This window comes from Pyxicephalus adspersus, chromosome Z (genome assembly GCF_032062135.1).
Source record: "Pyxicephalus adspersus chromosome Z, UCB_Pads_2.0, whole genome shotgun sequence".
Taxonomy (NCBI): domain Eukaryota; kingdom Metazoa; phylum Chordata; class Amphibia; order Anura; family Pyxicephalidae; genus Pyxicephalus; species Pyxicephalus adspersus.
In genome coordinates, this window is record NC_092871.1 from 36,161,815 (window position 1) to 36,181,085 (window position 19,271).

The 19,271-nt window shown below is 36.0% G+C and overlaps 1 protein-coding gene across 3 annotated transcripts in view; it reads right to left on the minus strand.

Moving 5' to 3' along the window:
- Positions 1-564: 564 nt before the first annotated feature.
- The window catches only part of LOC140344025 (phosphatidylinositol-binding clathrin assembly protein-like), a 32,417-nt gene continuing 13,710 nt past the window's right edge, over positions 565-19,271 (minus strand). Inside the window, exons 7-21 of one of the 3 annotated variants that reach the window (XM_072430930.1) lie at positions 18,361-18,467; positions 17,772-17,813; positions 16,349-16,434; positions 15,503-15,626; positions 14,565-14,695; positions 13,552-13,655; positions 11,819-11,959; positions 10,592-10,699; positions 7,927-8,055; positions 7,429-7,459; positions 6,687-6,807; positions 4,501-4,524; positions 3,780-3,836; positions 2,568-2,675; positions 565-1,922 (exon numbers count right to left, since the gene is read on the minus strand). In XM_072430930.1, the coding sequence (XP_072287031.1) occupies positions 1,908-1,922; positions 2,568-2,675; positions 3,780-3,836; positions 4,501-4,524; positions 6,687-6,807; positions 7,429-7,459; positions 7,927-8,055; positions 10,592-10,699; positions 11,819-11,959; positions 13,552-13,655; positions 14,565-14,695; positions 15,503-15,626; positions 16,349-16,434; positions 17,772-17,813; positions 18,361-18,467 (1,328 nt within the window). In that variant the 3' untranslated portion in view covers positions 565-1,907. Of the gene's footprint in view, positions 1,923-2,567; positions 2,676-3,779; positions 3,837-4,500; positions 4,525-6,686; positions 6,808-7,428; positions 7,460-7,926; positions 8,056-8,534; positions 8,783-10,591; positions 10,700-11,818; positions 11,960-13,551; positions 13,656-14,564; positions 14,696-15,502; positions 15,627-16,348; positions 16,435-17,771; positions 17,814-18,360; positions 18,468-19,271 lie in introns of those variants that run through there. The other 2 variants (XM_072430931.1, XM_072430932.1) reach the window with 2 other exon arrangements.

Sequence of the window (19,271 nt, forward strand, 5' to 3'; positions counted from 1 at the left end):
TGTGCTCTTGAGAATCTCCAGTACAGCATAATATGTTTTGTGTAGTCTACTTCAGATCTGTGCTTTGCAACATAATTCTGTGATTTTTAATGCAGCCCTAAAGCCTGTAACCCAGTGGGGGTTAATATTTTAGCTTGCATTCAGCTATGTATTCTCAATAAATCACACAATAAATATCAAAGATTATCAACTTGAATGTTTTAGTCAACGAGAACAGATATGTAATTTCCGTGCTCCCTAATTTTTTTTTTTTGGAGCAGGTAGTATGTAAATTATAGATAAAGAGAAGAAAACGTTCTTGCATTGGTAACCCATTCAAAAAGAACTGACTGAGGTATTAATTAATTGAGATTTGTACAAAATGCCATTTCTGGATAATTGGATTGGAATGTGAAAAGGCCCCAAACAAATTAAATGTTAAAATGATAAAGTATACAGATTTATTCTTTCACGCAAAAAAAAAAAACAAAAAAAAAAACATTTCGTTTTAGAATTTCATATATTTTGTTTTCTGTAACCACTCCTTACAAGTAAGGGAGGTCCTCCAAGAACAGATACAAATGCTAAAGTTCACATATCATTTTTATTGTAACATACTGAAATTTCATTCTTGAGTATTTGAATTGAAACAGAGACATCTTGGTTTAGCATCACGCAGGGAAATCCAGTTGTTTTTTTTTTGGTGACTAGTGGCATGATTTACCTGTACTTTGATGTCTTTTTAACCCCCAAGCCACATGGCTTTAATAGTAGTGAAGTCAAGTGGCATTTAGTCTGATACTTTTTTGTGATTAAATAAATAGATAGATTTAATCTACTTTGGCATTACTAATTAACTAATTTGTTTTCAAAATCCCTTTTGAAAGGACATTTCTTCAAGAAACAGACCTAAAGATAAGGATGCATCAGCATTGAAGAAATCATTATTTCAGGTATATATAATATATATTTACACAATAAAAATTTTCTTACTGTATTTTAAGTAAAGTGGCACATATAACAGGTAATATAGGGCCCCTGCTGAATGTTTACAACGTACAAACTTTTATTTTTCTTTAACTTGTAGGAGAGAAAAAAAAAAACGAGTGTCCTATTACTTGCAATGCCTCCAACATGGTGAACTCATGGGTGGATTCAAAGGGGAGTATACAAAAAGAAAAGAGAAAAGAAAAAGTGTTATTAGAGACAGATAGAACCAATAATTAAAGAAACAGAAAAAAAAATATATGAAGTGATCTCAGACTTGAAGCAATGAGACATCTTATTGCATTGCCATTGGCTTTTATACTGGTTTGTGTATTTCCTTTGCATGTTATTGTAAGTTCATTTGCATGTTATCGCCAAAGTATAAAATTGTATGCTTTCCTGTCGTGGACTTCATAAAGAATATACTCTGTTTTTTAGTTACACAAATTGAATTGTGTCACAGTATTTTAGCACATGAGAAACCTGACCTGCTCCAGTTAACGGAGCAAGAACTTCAGAATAACCAAACAAAAATTATGATCAGAGAAGAAAACGGGAAGTAGAATTTAAAAATAGAGAACAGGAAAAACATCCAAATATATTACAAAACCCCTTTCATGAGTGTTGTTGGACAAAGGCACCTCAATGTTCACATTAAGAAATGTTTTAGATCCGATTTTTGACGGTCACCGGTATATTAGAAGGAAAGTAGAATGTGTTTTTAGAGCAGCTTTGCACAGTCAAAGCAGGTCACATCAGATTCCATGGCAGAGAGACGGGTATAATCACTATCCTTTAAAGGACTGCAGGTCAAAGAATGGGTACTTCAAATGATACCAGAAATACATTGGTGCCCTGGTAAAGTTCATGTTGGCGAGAGACTGGCAAATTACTTGTAGCCAGTTTTTGGTTGTCGACGCATCCTTGGTGCTTTGGTGGGTTCACATAAATTGCATCTGTCTCGCAAAAAGAAAAAAGAAAAAAAGATCAGTGAGTGATCATTGATCAAATCTACTGGACTAATGAAATGTAACTATTTAAATGTTTATGTGTCAGAGGAATACAATTAGACACTTTTTTTTAATAAAATGGCAACAAGCAAAACTGCAGAAGCACCAACCAGTAAGATTAGGTTTTCAAATAACAGCTGCTATGTGGGTTTGTGTGGTGGGTATACAAAGTAATGATACAAATAATGTAAATACATAACTCGGTCGGTCATTATAAAACTATTTGTTCAGCCATATGCATTTGTTTACTTTTGACTTGATTGTTGGAGAATAATATAACTCTGTAACATTACATACGTGTAGTTTACAAGTTTAAAAGAATCTTTATTGTGAGAAACACTACTTCTATTGAGAGAAAGCTACTACTGAAAAAGTTGCAATAAAGTCTCTGGCTTAAATAGATCTGATTTGCAGATTGGGGAATAAATAAGCAGAAAGTGAACTCCAGATCTTCTATACTATGCCAATGCTGATTTCAAATTTTGATTTTCCAAGGAATACTTTTTTACTGCTTTGCCTTAGCAAATCAAATCACTAGAACTTATGTGAACAATACAAAAGTAATTATTTAAGACACACTAGTACAATTACCTGAGCTCCAGGTACAGGTGCAAATGGATTTGTTGGTCTTATTCCAGGCTGTGTATAAAGAATTGGCTGTGGAGCCATAAGAGAATTTGCCCCAATCTGTGAAGGAACCTGAAAATCGGAAATACAAAGAGCATATAAAAATTTTGAGGTTTAACCACCTGGGCGTTACACTGATGTCTAGATTTCTGTACCAAAAGCAGTACACTGTTTTTCATGAATTTTTTTTTTTTTTTTAAATTGTAGACCTGTAACTTACAGAAATATGTCCGAACAAGGGTCTAGTAGATATCATGAATATAAAAAAAATTTTTTTTTTAAATTGTAGATCTGTAACTTACAGAAATATGTCCGAACAAGGGTCTAGTAGATATCATGAATATAAAAAAAAGTTTGAAACACACAATCATTAGGATTAACTCCTGGGTATGATAATTATATTTATTTTATTATAATCATAAATTATAATATAATACATAAAAATAAATAAAACAATAATGAAATAATAGACAACAATGTAATCTAAAAATAAAATTAAAAATGTACTTTTATTTTTATTTCATGTTGTATGGTGTTTTTGTACTGTAAAAACCATTTAAAAGTGGATTACATTGTAATCTGCTTTTAAATTTCCCTCCCTGACACACCCCCATACATCACCAATCACATCACACGGAAGATGACTCATCCTCCGAGTGATGTGAGGGGGGGATGTCCCTGCGTGCCTCACACAGACAGAGACGATGGACGCTGGAGCTGCTGCATCTACAGGGAGATGCACAGCACAATGTAGGATTTCTGCATTGTGCTTCACATCTCACTGCAGATGCCAGCAGCAATAGCAAATTTTTTATTGCTGCTGGAGGAGCTGTGGGGACCAGGTAAGTATTTGCTTTCAGTTGTAATCCGGTTGTCATACAATGTTTGACAATCGGATTGCAATATAACGTTTGTTTACATTTTTAACCACCTGGTGAGAAAAGTTCGGGTTTAACACTTTTTGCAAACGTTTTTACCCCGAACCAAGGTCGGGTTTAACGGCCAGGTGGTTAAAGGTTTATAAAGTATTTACGAGTATTTCTCTTAAACAAAACAGAATTTGTTTGTACCCGGAAGAAAAAAAAGGGATTTAGTCGTTTTGTGGGTAACTAAATTAATGTAAACCTGAATCCCCCCCCCCCCCCAAAAAAAAGGAAAAGAAAATAATGTGCATACCATTCCAAACACAGGCACTTGTGGTGTTGGTAATGGATAGGTCATAGGTGGAGGAGCCTTTGGGAGAGAGGAGATAAGAGGTTAAAAAGAAAAAAAAAGTCAGACATTTTTGTAATATGGTATTTGGTACTCCGTGACTACATTCTTATTTAACTGGAAGGGTAACTAAGGGGCATTTAGTGGTTTGGTCTTTAGGAGGTTACACAGTGAAATATTGATTGATTGAATACACAACAAAAATAACACTTCATTTAAAACGATTACATTTTAGGTGAAGCTTAATGGAAGAAAAGAAAAAAAATGGCAATTATGTGAATGTTTATGTGCAGTATAAAAATAGAATGTGCAGGCGGAAATTTCAAGTAGGGACATTACCAATAAAATAGTGATCAAAAAGAACAACTTTATTGTCGCATGTTTGAACAATTGAGCGTCTCACAATACAAAATTATGATTTTGTAGAACACACACATACAATCCATCATACTTAAAGCCAGCATATATAAATGAACAACACCCTGAAATTTTCCAAAAATCTTATGTTTGTAGTGGTGTCAAGTGCTATAATTCTTGAATGAAGGTCCAAGCCATAGTACATAATAACTAATAAGGGAGCATAGGAGTGTTTTCTCGTGATCAATCACAAAGGGAAAAGCAGATACATATTACAGACAGAGAGGACCTGACTATTCTGCTATTAAACAGAATGATCAAAACTTACATATCCAGGATAGTGGACTCCATTCTGGGATGACATATTAAAAAAAATACAAAATTGCAAAATTATTACAGACATATAAAAAGTCAATATCAGATACTGAAATGTTCATGGACAGTTATTCAAGCAATAGTCACTTTCAAGTTGACAAATAACAAGAAAATACTTTTTAGCTGAAAGACATGATATAGAAGAGACAGCGTGATGGCTACTAATTTAATACCCTGTAGTATATTTTGGTTTAGACAGGAAGGATCTTTTTCCCCATTGGTGAACAAACAGTTTCCAACACATATTGCCCAGTTTAGCATTATTAAACTATGCACTAAAGTTAGTTGGCAGAGTTACTTAGCAGGACTAGACCAGCACAATGTTCATAATATTCTCCAATCACCATTTAGGTGAATAGGGAACTTTCAGCACATCATTGGGTCATCAAGGTGCAGCTTGTATATAATGGATGGAAATGAGACTTTTAAATAAAAACTGTAATGAAAAAGCGTCATTCCTGAACTCTCTAATGAATATACTGGTTGCTTGGTTATGAAAGTTGATCACGTTGAGAAAGATATCAAGTTGAGAAAAAACTTGATAAGTTACCTCTGTTCAAAAGATTTTGTGTTAAGTAGTCTGTAATAGAATTTACAAAAAAATCTATGTAACTTGTCCACCCAGGTGGACAGGGGGGGGGGGTCGCTCCATCGTTCTCCCCCTCCCCTCTCTATAGAGCAGAATGGCACTGTATGTACAGCACTCGTTTATGCATCGTGCAGTCGCTTGTTGTTGGAAAGGATCTTTCATGATTTATTTTTGCACAATTTTTGCACATGTGAATGTAGCCTAGGAATTGAGAAAGTAGGCAAATAGGGGCTTTAGGTCATTGGACACTGATCAGTGTTTGTATTGTTTAATGTTTGATGTTTAGTTTATTCACCATTGAGGGAAAAAGGAAACTGGGGACATACAAAAGCAGTACAAATAGGGGCAAGGCAAACCAATACCTTACATTCTACAATAAGCTGGACACCACAAGACAAAATAGAGGGCTATAAATCACAGGAAAACTTGATTCTCAGAACTGTAAAATTATTAGGTGTAGTGTAAAGAAAGGCATCAATAAACAACCCTCACCACCACTTGACAAGACATCAGAGGGAAAGAATTAACAATAGGCTAGGGTATGCCTAGAAAAAGGCCCTTTTCAGAAAAATGTAGTCTACTTGAATTGGAAGGGAAGAAGAAGTCAGAGTGCCTGAACTCTGTAGATCGCAGAAGTCAGCAGAATAAGTTAAATGTTCTAAGTAGCTGCCAAGTAAAAATGCAAGTCCAGCACTGAGGCACCAACATACAGACCTTTGACCTTGATCATCTAATATGTTCCAAATAGCTACCATCTAATAAGGTCCAGAATAGATTCCTTTACATACAGACCCTTTGGTTTTACATTAGTGGTGCATGACCAGATGCTTACCATTAAGCCTCCAATCAGTTGTCAATGTGAATGCCATGAAAGAGTGAAAGGTCACAATTACACCATTGTGGAGCAGGAATCACAATGCAGTTGCCAAGGCAAAGTTTTAGTTCTTGCATGACCAGCACAATGTCAAACTTATACCAAAAGGGGAACCTTGAACAGGATCACCAACATTCATTTCTAACCTAATAAAAAGGTTAGCTATAGGTTGACCCTCTCTACACTGCAACCTAAAAGGTTTGGAGGACCACTAATTCAGGGTTTCAAATGTACCAAAAACAGGCCCAGTCCATGACATTGCCCAGTTTCTTTGGGGTTAACCCCTTTCAGGTTGACAGGATATTTGAAAAAGACAACTTACGAAGCAAAAAAGGTAGCTTCCGCTGCATGGCCAGGCTGACCTACTCACTTAAGTTAATCTTTAGAGACATAAAATTGCAGCAGCTCAGGAAAACAGAACAGGCTTAAATCTAAAACGTAACGCCAATGGGAAATACCAGAGCTGGGAAAAAGATGTCTGATCTTCTGGGATGCTAAACAACAAAAAAGCTTTGTTGGTTGTAGGAAGGTTTATTCTGGTCTGGCCTTCATGCTTTTGTGTCAAATCCCCCATGAAGATGAAAGATTGAAAAAGATATACAAATGAGACCCTTCATATAGACATGAAATCCCACAAACAGTCTAAAACTTTTAAAATAGGTGTATTACTTCTTACCACTTGTGGAACCGAAGTTACAGGTGCAGGGTTCCATGTAGTGGAGGTGCTTGTTCTGGCCTGCCAATTTGTCCCACCGGTAAGTTTCCTCTCTGTAGGCTGATTCCATTGCATATCAGACCTAAAAAAACAGTAACCAATACTTGACCTCATGCGTGTTATCATACAGGGTAAAAATTTCAGATCACAGATCAACCTCATTTTACTAAATAGATATAAACAAAGTACACAGATGCGTCAAAATCTATGATGTCTCAGCACTGCACAGTCAATACAGATCTCCAAACACCATTTGTCTACAAATCTAGCAATGTCCCTTTTGCTTGGCTATAACCAAAACATTGGTATAAAAATTGTGGATGGGGGCACAATTGAATAAGCAGTATTATGTATATACGACTGGTATTCTTCCAAATATCTCTGCCAAAGCACCTGTTTTACAGAGTGTACCATATCACACACGCCATGCATCCTGGTGTGCTATTACCAATGGACTGTGCTTAATGATTATTTTTATTATTATTATTCATCTCCATTTTAAACTGTAGTAGAATGTAAATGATAAATCTGTTTTATTTTGGGAGCTTTTAAACAGCTCTCAACTTGATCATGACACTGAAATGTACATGGCTCTGCAAATTGCTATAATGTATCCAAGCAGGTGTTAAAGTTTGAATGGCCCAAAACTCCATACAGAAGATTTATTTGACTTACAACAATATACGGAAAAATACACACTCACTTTTTTGATGGTGTTCCGCCAAAACCAAGATCTACAAAACATGCACACACATACAATATAAAAAAACAGTAATACTATTTTTTCAAAAATATATCTGCTAAATAGAACTAATTTTTTAAAAATATATCTGCTAAATAGAACTACAAATATATGTTAAACAAATTAAATTTCTCTTTAATCTGACCCTTTCAACACAGCCAAATTATTTGTTACAATGTAATAGGAAAAAGGTACACTTCATTATTGAATATGTTGTTATTATCGCTGCAGAAAAATAAGTTAATGGTCTTTACAATAATTATGAATTCATGTTACGATTTTATTGTACTTAACCAGATTGGACCAATTTTAGGTATAACACACACACACTAAATATTTTCCTAGTTTTAAGTACAATTTAGGCATTATGATGTGGATGTCTCCTTTTTGCATCATGTAAAATGAACCTTGTCTAAGATTGTGTATCATGTTTTCTAGATTAAAGATCTAACTACTTACTTCCCACCAGATTAGCAAGTGAAGAGTCAAGATCATTAGCCAACAACCTTCTACCCTGTGGCCCTCCAGGTACTGACTTTTGGCCTTGAGAAACAGCTGGTTGCAATACATCATCTGAGAAGTAGATAGCTAAAAATAAGAAAAGAAAAGTCAACATTTGTAAGAAAGACCCACTTGTGAAAAAAACTTCCTGGATAGATCACAGTGGTCTAACTCCAGTCCCTGGGGGCTATAAAAAAGCCAGGATCTATAACATCTTTATAAGATCTTTCTATAACAAATCAAGTCATTTTGTGACTAATAAACTCATTGCTCTCAGATAAATCATGATACGTGTGAGGATTCTGGCCTGGAAGAATTGGAGTTAGACAGACCTGACTTAGAGGATCCTACGCACTGCGAGGCAGAAAGCATTTCGCACACATTTTTACTATTTCACGAATAGACAGTGGCAAAATTATTCAAGCATGATTTAGATTCAAGACTCACAAAATGATGAGGAGACTTGCACATTCACCCACACCAGAGAATATTAAATTAATGCCTCCGAGAATATGAAATAGAAAAGCTGTATATATCAGTTAAATTGTTTTAAAGTGAAAGAAGAAAAAAAAAAAAAAAAAACAGACATGCAAAAGACTGTTCGTATTACAGAAAAAAAGCTGAAGAATTACAGTTCTGCTTGACTCCTTGTGACATTGGTTTGTTAGGAAAATATTAAACTTGGTACAGTAACTGCCAACATATGGATCAAACGTTTTTTAAAAATGTATGTGTTTGAATAACTTTAGGTCTAAAATGTTGTGTGCAGGACACTTAGCTAAAGAACAAAAGCATTTTATACAAATAACAATTCCTGATAACTCACCGATGACCGAAACACCAAAAGTTCAGCACAAGAAAAGCATGCAGGAAAAAGAAAAAAACAAAACATTTTATTAGGTTACGCATGCTTATGACAACATACTCCCACATGTTATTAGTAACTTAAAAAAGCGTCATTCCAAATTCAAAAGTATGTTCAAAAGCTACTATACAATAAAATGTCAGGTGTTTGTTGTTACACATGTTTTTAAAACAGATTTTCAGTAAAGTTGGGAACTGTGGTTGGCATGCTGTTCAGTAAAGGATAGACAAAGTCTCCTAACAAAAAACCCTTTTGTGTGAAAAAACAATACCACCACCACCTTCCCAGAAAATTTTAGTTGCCTGGCTGTTATAGGGACCCTACTACATCAATACTGAGTCACTGAACAGGAACATGTAAGCAGACAAAATCTTTTCGCTGTCCTTTCTGATCTGCATTTTTGCTCAGTTGCAGTCAGGCAAAAAACACCTTCAAAATGGGGTCAGCAGTTAGAATTAGTGTTGGTGTTCGAATTTGGGTTGTCCTTATATTCGACCCGAATATGGCTGTTCGAATTTGGATAGACCGGACCCGAAAAACACAGGATTTGACAGTAAAAATTTTGGGGAAAAAAAATGTGTTTAAAAAAAATAAAGTAATTTATTGAAAGTTTGTTTTTTTTACCTGTTTTTTTTTTTACACAGGTTTTCCCACAATGACATTATGTTTCCCGCGGCTGAAGTCCTCCCGTCATTCCGGGATCTCCGGGCCTCATTCATCACCTTTAGTGCCCAGGGATTGTAGTGGAACTGCAAAGGTAATCTACAATTCAGTTCCAACGTGACGTCACATGGGAAACTGAACTGCAGACCTCTGCAGTTCCAGTACAATGTCTGGACACTACAGGTGATGAATGGAGACTTGTCATAGGTAATCTGCAGTTCAGTTCCATTGTGACCTCACGTGGTAAACTGAACTGCAGATTACCTCTGCAGTTCCACTATGATCTCTGCGCACTATAGGTGATGAATGGGGACTTGTTTCCATTCATTACCTGTAGTGCCCTGTATTCTTGGATAGAGAAACTCTATCCAGGAATACATAGTAGAAGCACAGCGATGCAACAGCGGCGCAATCTGATTGCTCTTGCAGCCCTTAAAAGACCCTTTAAAAAATCTGAAATCTTGCACTATTGACTTCAATGGTGTTCGAATTTGGCATTTGATCAACCGGAGAATTACTCTATTACTCTATTAAATCGAATAGTGAGATATTCGACCAACACTAGTTAGAATCCTCACATTTTAGCTTGTAGTTACCCAAACACAAAGGATCATTTGCCAATTATTTTTATAACTATCATTAAATAATAAATGCTGTCATCTTAACTGTAAGAAAGACATATCTATGCGAAAAATGTTTTCTTTCTTTGGTTTTAGAGAATAAATTAACAGAGATAAAACAGTAAACAGTTTTTTAGGCAAAAATATTATCATATACTATGCGAGCTCATATAAACACGCCTCATCATGGTAATCACACAAAGCTTGTTACTTCCCAGAATCTTGGATGTGTCTGCATACCCTGAACCCCTATAAGGCTACATACACACGTGCAATAGTTATATTTCATTGCAAATAAAGCATATTGTCTCATGTCAGTAAATAATCTGGGTCAACTAGATCTTGATGTCCATCATCTGAGAACAAAACAACCTGCCATGTTATCACCATACCAAAATTGAAAATTAAGTTATCCATTGTTTATATTCTCCACATCATATACACAATATCATACTGAAGACTGGAAATCACGTACCACTTGTGTCTTTATTTTGCTGCGCAGTAGATTTTGCACCAAACACTGCGTCAAAATCTACATTCAATGTTGTAGACACGGTCGGTGCACCAGAATGCAGAGGGAAACCTAAAACCAATAACCGATTTACAAATTTGTCAAAGATTAACAACAGTAAAGTGATACAAATGTTCTGGCATGATATTCATTTTTTGATTTTGATAATAGTAATGCTTTTCCAAATTTAATACAATCAAAAAAAACATAAAAAGCCAATTAACACAAAAACCCAGTTTAAGGACTGACCTAACTTCTGTACATGGTGTTACAACAGAAAATATGTTACATTATTAAACACGAAATTAAAAGATAGATATTAAATAAAAAAAAAACGTATCCTTTATGAATGATATGCCTTTTAATGGTAACTGCCCACAGGTGCCAGCACAATTAATCTATATAGTATGCATTATATTCATATTTGGAAACCATGATCTGTGTGAAGTTGTATGCTCCACTGCTCCTTAAAGCTAAGACTGACTGAAATGCTCTGGTGTGGACTGGCCTATAAGAATGAATGGAAATTTCAAACATGGGCATTTAAACGCTGGAGAAACAGTCTGTGTGGACTAAAGTAGAGCAGAGTTATCACGGTCATGTAGACTGCATGTGCACTACAATGGAACAGGAAGAGGTTGCTGGTGTGGCTATCACCATTGCCCATTTATGAGTCAGTAGATTATCCATTAGCAGCTAGCAATTGCTTTCTGGACTGGCAACACTGCCTCTATAAAAACTTCCTCTTACTTTGACCTGCAGTGTCTAGGGAATGAGGAAGGGGTATAGGTCATGAGGCACATATAATAATACACCTAATGCTTAGGCATAAACTGTGATGTTCTCTCTATAATTTTGTATCAATCCTGTATCAATATCCTTGTGATGGACTAAAGAATTTTATTTCCCCTCCACTTGTTTAACAACTAATCTTAAATATGACTAATTTATCTAACCAAAAAAACAAATATATCTAACCAAACTATGTAATGCAATAGAAAGTGGTTTTGGTCGTCCAATCAACTTTTGGAATTCTACTTAATTACTGAAATAATTTTACAATCCCAGATTGAATAGTTTTGATCAGCCCACGGTTTTCTTTAAATTTATGGAAAATATTGCACAGTGTACAGATAGCTTAAGAATATCTTTGCCAAACAATTGTTGAGTTATTTTTATTGATCTATTTACCACTTATAAGTCCCATTGATGAATTAGATGCAAAAGTAGAAGTATTAAACTGAGGTGTGGACTGAACAACTTCTTCAACTGGCTGCATGTCGAAAATATCCAAGTGTGGAGGAGAACAAACACCATTAGGGGAAAAGGGCCCTTAGGAGGAGGGGGGGAAAAAAAGAATACATGTTAAAACAGGATACAAAAAAAAAAAAAAATAAAAATATTTTTTAATATATATATATATATATATATATATATTATATATATATATATAATAATAATACACACACAAGCGAGCGTAACCGCGCTGCGCTCTACTCTCTTCACTTCCATTGCGGTCGTTCGTCCTCTGTTGTTCATGGATCCGCCTGGACAGATTCATGAATGACGTTGGATGACCTCTGTACAAGTCAGATTCTCATCCATACATATTCATTTACATAAAGAATATTCTAGAATAACCCATATATTTGTCAAGGTGACCATGGTCATGGAAGCAGAAAGGAATGGGAAATCCAAAAATGAATGTTGACAACCAAGCAAGAAGTGAGGGGAAAAATCCTTCAATAAGAAAACTTTTCCAGGGACAATTTAATTTACTTTACAGATTCTCTCAGTTCCTGTCGTGTCTCCAGGAAAGAAGGTGAAGGATTTTTAAGTGCTTGAAACGTAAACGTGATAAAAACGCGGCATAGACGTTTTCCAGCGTTTTAAAGGCAAGCTTTTGTTAATAAAAACGCATATAAACGCAGTAGGAACGTTTACATGCATTTTTTAAAAACATTTGTGTAAACCCAGCAAAAAACAAAGCAATTTCTGATTATGGAGAATACTAGATATTGTGTGTATATCTGACACATGCATGTAAAAAGAAGAAAAAAAAAGGGACCTTAACAGTTGTCCGGCTATAACAATTTCATGATAATCATATAGGATTTATACATCAAAAAAATATCACTGCAGGCTTTGGGCGATTACCGTATTTTTTGCCGTATAAGACGCACTTTTTCTTCCCCAAAACTGGGGGGGAAACGTTAGTGCGTCCTATACGACAAAGGTGTGATAAAATAATTAAAATAATATACTCACCCGATACCCGATCCTGCGTGTGTCTCTGGCTGCAGCAGCGTCTGTCTCCTCTTCTCTCTGGCAGCAGCACGTGTCTTCTCCTGTCTGTAAAGCAGAGCAAAAGAAGCCGGCACAGCGCCACCTGCTGTTCCCTGTCCTAACTGCCGTACAGTGGAAAAAAAGCACAGAGTGATCAGAAGGGGAATTTGAATGACAGAGTGATCAGAAAGGAATTTTGAATGACACAGAGTGATCAGAAAGGGAATTTGAAAGGCATAGAGTGATCAGAAAGGGAATTTGAATGGCACACGAGTGATCAGAAGGGGAATACCGGTATGAATGGCACACGAGTGATCAGAAGGGGAATAATCTTTCAGAATCTTTTTTTTCTAGATTTTCCTCCTTTAAAATTGGGTGCGTCTTATATTCCGGAGCGTCTTATACGGCGAAAAATACGGTATGTCACATTCTTCCAGCTAAAATATGGGAAAGTGACAGAACATGTCAAAAGAAAAGTTTTAATTGCAGCAATCTTCCTTCATTAGATTTCTATTACCTAAACTTTCAAATCATGTGTGTGTGTCCACATCCCAATTAATATATATAGATCTCATTTACATACAATAACTAGTGACAGAACATTTATATAGCTATTTTAAAGGAGTGTCTAACCTTACCTCCCCATGTGCTATTTACAGACGTGGCAATGGCAGGAGTACTCTGTACAGTTGGCACAAATGTTGGTTGCAGATCAAACAAATCACTACTAAGGTTGGGCATGCTGTAAAGGACAAGTTTTGGTGTTTATTACAATATACTTTTGTTTAGTGCAACTGAATAAAAGGATAAATCCATAAACATAAAAACAACAATTTTATTTAAAGGTTAGGATTTAGAAAAATGTATAATCAGTATGCAACAATAATAATAAACTTGCAGTCAAAATAGAGGAACATAATTAAAATTTTGAAACATAAATATCTGTCAGCAGTAACTAACTCCAAATCATGCAAAAAAAAAAAAAAAAAAATTACAATGCACTCATAAGGCTACATCTCTTCTTTTACTCTGTACCATTCACTTCTAGTTTTGCAGCTACTGCATAGAAAACTGTGTATACATCCTAAACATATGCCTCCTAACCATAATCTAAAAACATCATCAAATGGTAAAGCTCAACATGCAACCTTTAAAATATTTCCCAATGCTCATTGGAATTATTAAATAAAAATAGCTGACACTACGAATTTGTAAACTGCAATTACTACTACTAATGCCTTTATTTTTCTACTTTCAGTCATTGCTCTGCAACTAGTCTAGTGAGGACCAATTATGACCCATCATGGGGGCAGGCAGGGCAGTATATACATATACACTTGATGTTCAGGTACAATCAAGTACGAATCCTTATATAAACAAACATACATGTTTGGGTTGCAACAGCATGCATTTCTATGTCAGCAAGAGGAGCAGAGGGCTCAGACAACTCCAGCACTATCTTAATGAAGGGAAAACTAACTGACTACAGTATTCTCCCCAGCCCCTTTTAGCAGGGCGCACCACCCAGCACTTTTCAGTGACCACCCGGCTATTTTTGGGTGGTTACTGAAGAATTTGGTCACAATACCGGGACTGCAACTACGATCTCATGCCTAGGTTAACATTAAAATGGTAAAAGGCATCAATTTACCTGTTTGTTGTTGGTGCAGGTGTTGAGAACAAATCAACAGCTGTGGTATTGATGCTTTTCCCAGATAAAGTGCTTGGTGAGGCTGATGTAGATGTAGAATTTGACACAGAAATTTCTCTTAGACGCTGCTCCTGTAAGTTCATATTAATACAGAACACTAATTTAACTGAGTATGTCAAAGAAAGCTAGAATGACGTTCACCAGGTACAGGATTTCTAAGCTTTATCATGAGAGGGCAAAAGTGTGTTATTGTGCATTATGACTGCTGGCAGACCTAAACTGAGTTATCAAAGGGTTATCAAAGATTTCTTCCTCTCTTTCTTGACAGAAGAAAACCAGCTCTGTGAGACAACCACGTACATTATAAATATTCATAATAATATATGGCAATTGCTGTCTATTCTTAGGAATGAAAGACAGTTGTTCTTTCCCATACAAGCAAAACAGCCAGTACTTTGTTAATGTGTAATAATTACTGTGGCTAATATAGATGTGACTCAAAAAGAGATTAACACTAACTATCACGAGTCACTTTTTAGTCTGAATATTTGCAGACAGAACAGGCGATGTCCCCTCACAATAATCTTATCTGCCTGATCGTAATTTTTTAAAATACACTCACCTAGCCTTGTTCTGGCCATGGGCACAGCCATCTTCTGCTTTTCTTCCTGGTTTCAGTTCAGCCAATTTGACTGGCCAGGCTAGGATGAAGTATCTCCTGCACATGTGCATGGGAATTCCTTCAGTCCCACCAGTCTATAGATGCTAGGATACCCAGCTTAGGTCAGCATTTTGAAGCAGTAAGTGATCAGGCTGGTAGACATGTTTCATTCCAGAAGGGACATCGCCTGTCCCTATATGAAATCTGGGTCTGGTTATAAAGGGGTAAAGGGTGGAGAAGTTTCTAGTTTAGGTGGAAAATCATTTTTTGGCATTACCTTAAGTGCTTGTAATCTAGCCTGTTCCTCTTCCAGAGCCTGTTGTTTTTCTTTTTCATCCATTTTAGAAAATGACAAACCAGTTGAAGCAAGAGAAGATACCGCACTAGATAATGTGCTAGCTCTAAAAATTAAACAATATGTAGTTAAAAATAGAAAAACTTTTTTTGTCTTTGCACAATTTTTCTCCCTTATATTTTGCCACGATTTGCCTACATTGAATAGAGAAGAACTGGCACCCAGTGATGACATTGTCTAAAATAGGCTATGGAACAGAAGCGGTAAGGTTTTATATGCCAAATATATATATAAACTTTAGCATTTTACTGACAGGTGGGGAGATCCAGGAAAATATTATCTTTAAGAATATCTTTCTATTTCCGTTAACAAATGGGGAAAAAAAACCCCATTGGTTCCTGGCAATATGGCAAGCTGGCAGTTCTGCAAACAACAACCGTATAGAACTTCCCCAGAATTGTATCTGTTTGCTGTCTTTGTAATGAGTCTACATTTGTCTACAAAATCCTTTAACACAAAATGTACCATCAGGTTATAGTGAGGGAGCCAAAAAGAACCAAAAATTGCCTTCACTAAGCCAGTGCAAAGCACCATATTACAACACAGACTTTTGAGCTGGTGGCAAGTACACAGTTTACCACTACACACAAGAAACCAAAATCTGAGGATTTTCATACACTTCTAGGTGGATTGTACCCAAAGCAAGTCATTCAACTTATCAAAGCAGCTGTGGTTGCAGAATGGGTCAAGATGGGTAATCAACTTAGACTTGTAGCAAACATCTAAACTGTAATCTGTGTAATCATGGTGAAATGAGGTGCAACTCACCTGCTAGCTGCTGACAGCTCCTTTGTCTTTTTCCCTTCAAGGGATGCCAAGTGCTGTTCAAGTGCCTCCAGCAAACTGCTGGGTGCCTGTAGAAGAACAGTTGTCAGTAACAAAGAGATGAAATGAAAGTGCTGTCTTAAAGGTTAATAAATCTACAATTCCTTTTTGCATTTTTTCAGTTAAAAAAAGGAATACCTTCTTGTTCTTCTTGTCCAACATTATCACTACAGGCAAGCTTTTTGGTAAAAGCTGCATGATTGCTAGGATAGACTGCTGTAGGTCTGCTCATCCATTGAATATTCCAAAAAGATCTGGACCCCTCTAAAACTACTACTTCTTTATGATTATCAACAAGTTGGGCAAGTTCATTCATTTTAATATTGTATCATGGGATCAAGAAACAGTACTTAATAGTAGACTAGCCATATGTCAAAGTATAATTCAATCAGAGTTGAGGTACTCATGAGTGTAATATATTATATGTGTTTAAGCCTGCACTTCGAATGAGTCATTGTTTCCTCTCACTTCCAGGTCCCCCATATCTAGAAACACGGAAAAGAAAAGTACTGCATTAAATATATACTTTTTTTAACTAGTAAATGGTCATAGACTCCATTTTAATCTGTCCAGCTCTGAAGCTAGTAGTGTTGTGACCAATCTGTGCCAAACAGGGACGAGAAAGAGCCGATTCTGTGGACACTGGAGCATGTATGTGTGTAGCTCAATGTAGCCCTGCTGAACCACTCTATCTATGGGCGATTGACGGGGAGCAAGGAGGTACCCCGAGAGTAGGTACACTGTGACAGATGAAGACACAAGTATAAGTAGAGATTGTTTTCTTCAGGGTATTAAGAGTGGCTAAAAAAAATGTCAGGTTATATGGTAACTAGAACACATATGTGCATGTTCTAACCTAACTATATTAAGAAACAATATACAAATGTATATCAACAGTATATTTAAATTATTCTTAATAATAATAAAAAAAAAAGGTAGCATTCTAATAAAGAGGTACAGTTCACATTTTTGGTGATTAGACACAGCGTTTAGTTATTTAAGTGCCTCATACATCTATGGATAGGGCAAGGTAATTATAAAGAGTATTTAGCTCACTGCTACATAATTTAACAAACACATCATATTCCTTAGCCATCTGGGGACATTATATCATTGACAAGAACAACCCCTGCCCATTATTAGCAGAACAAAGTGCACTGTGTTAAATGAGAAACTTAGAACATGAAACAGTTAAGACCAGTTTATTATGACATGATTTCACCAGTTCACATGAATAATTTCCATATATAAAAATATATGGAAGAGAAAGCTTCTCAGGAGAATGACATATGGGTAAAGCAATAAACAGAGGCATGGAATGATTTGAAAATGATAATATATAGATGAATGTGAAATGCACACTGACCTGTGTAAGATCTGGAATGTCACCCTGATCAATTCCAACTTGCTGAGTTCACAATAGAGGGGGAAAAGAAAAGTGTACATTATTTCATGCAGTGGTAATGGAGAGTGCTGTGGGTTCTGAATGTTTACACACGCATAATATGATGAAAAAAAAGGGACTTTACTAAGGTAATGGACTGGTACAGTGGCACTTGCAAACCACAAAAATCACAAGCGCTACAAAAGTAATCAGGCAATTTAAAACTTGCACGCATATGCCAATTTTTGTACTGTAAATATCATGCAACCGCTACTAGCGCAATTCAATATAATTATGGAGTACAGTAATCAAAAGTTACATTTTGGCAAGAAAAGTTACATAAAAATAAAAATAAAGATTGCAGTTGGCCACAAGACAAACCTGAAGAAAAATGACAATGGTATCAAGCAGAAAAAATCATTACTTTGTGGTATTGGCTTTGTGTTCAATGACAGTTGGCAAACCAATATACTTCTTGCAGCATTCAAATTGTATCATGCACAATACATGCTACTGTACCAGTGCCAAGAGCTAAATAAAGCCCCTTTGGTGCATGACTGATGAGATTTACCTCTGCCACTTTGAGGAATTCTGACAGTTTGGTCATCCGAGCTAGAAATTTCTTATAGATATCCAAGGCTTCTTTACACTGGTTCTTTTTCATATCAAAGTACTTTTCTACAGGATACAAATGGACACACAAATATATTATATTAAAATGGTGTTTCAATCAATGTCAACAGTTGAAAAGTGGACAGCAACATGTAAAAAATGTGAGCATGCCCACCTTTATGAGAAATCATGGTTTATATTACCAGGAAAGCATTTTACTGAGGTTTGCTTTGCAATAAAGTAGAACTGTACTTGTAGGTGGGTGACAAGTTACTGCACAAGGGTTCCATAATGGCAAAGACTTACCGGTCGGCAGGTGCCATGCAGCATAGACAGGTCCAGGATCCTGTCATCGCCACTTCCTATGAAGTTGCCATCTTCCCTGCCTACCACAATTGACTTCAGGGTCAACAGAGATAATTTTTAGGGATTGGTAGGCAAATGAAGATATAACTTCTGAGCATACATAAGTTACATTGTCCCCGGCTACTGTTGCATACATAGTCAAGCTCTACACTACATGGCACATGTGCTGTGCAGCTTAGAACTAAAACAAAAAGCCCCTTTTTTCGGTTCAGTTAAGTATAAGAAAAAAAAGCAAAATCAATTAAACAGAATCTTTATAAAAAAAAAAATTCTCTATACTTATGCATTGTTGGCCAGTTTACATTTCATCAAGATTTCTATTGTGATTTTAGTCCCTTTACAAAGGTTCTTACTTGCTTTAGTATACATTTCATTGAACTTTCATCGAATTGTGAAGATTTCATGGAATTCTAGCAGACATTCTGCTGTTGCAGGAGGTCACCAAATGGATATTTATGTTGAGGTTGCAAAGTTGAACACCTTCGCCAACACTGTATATACCCA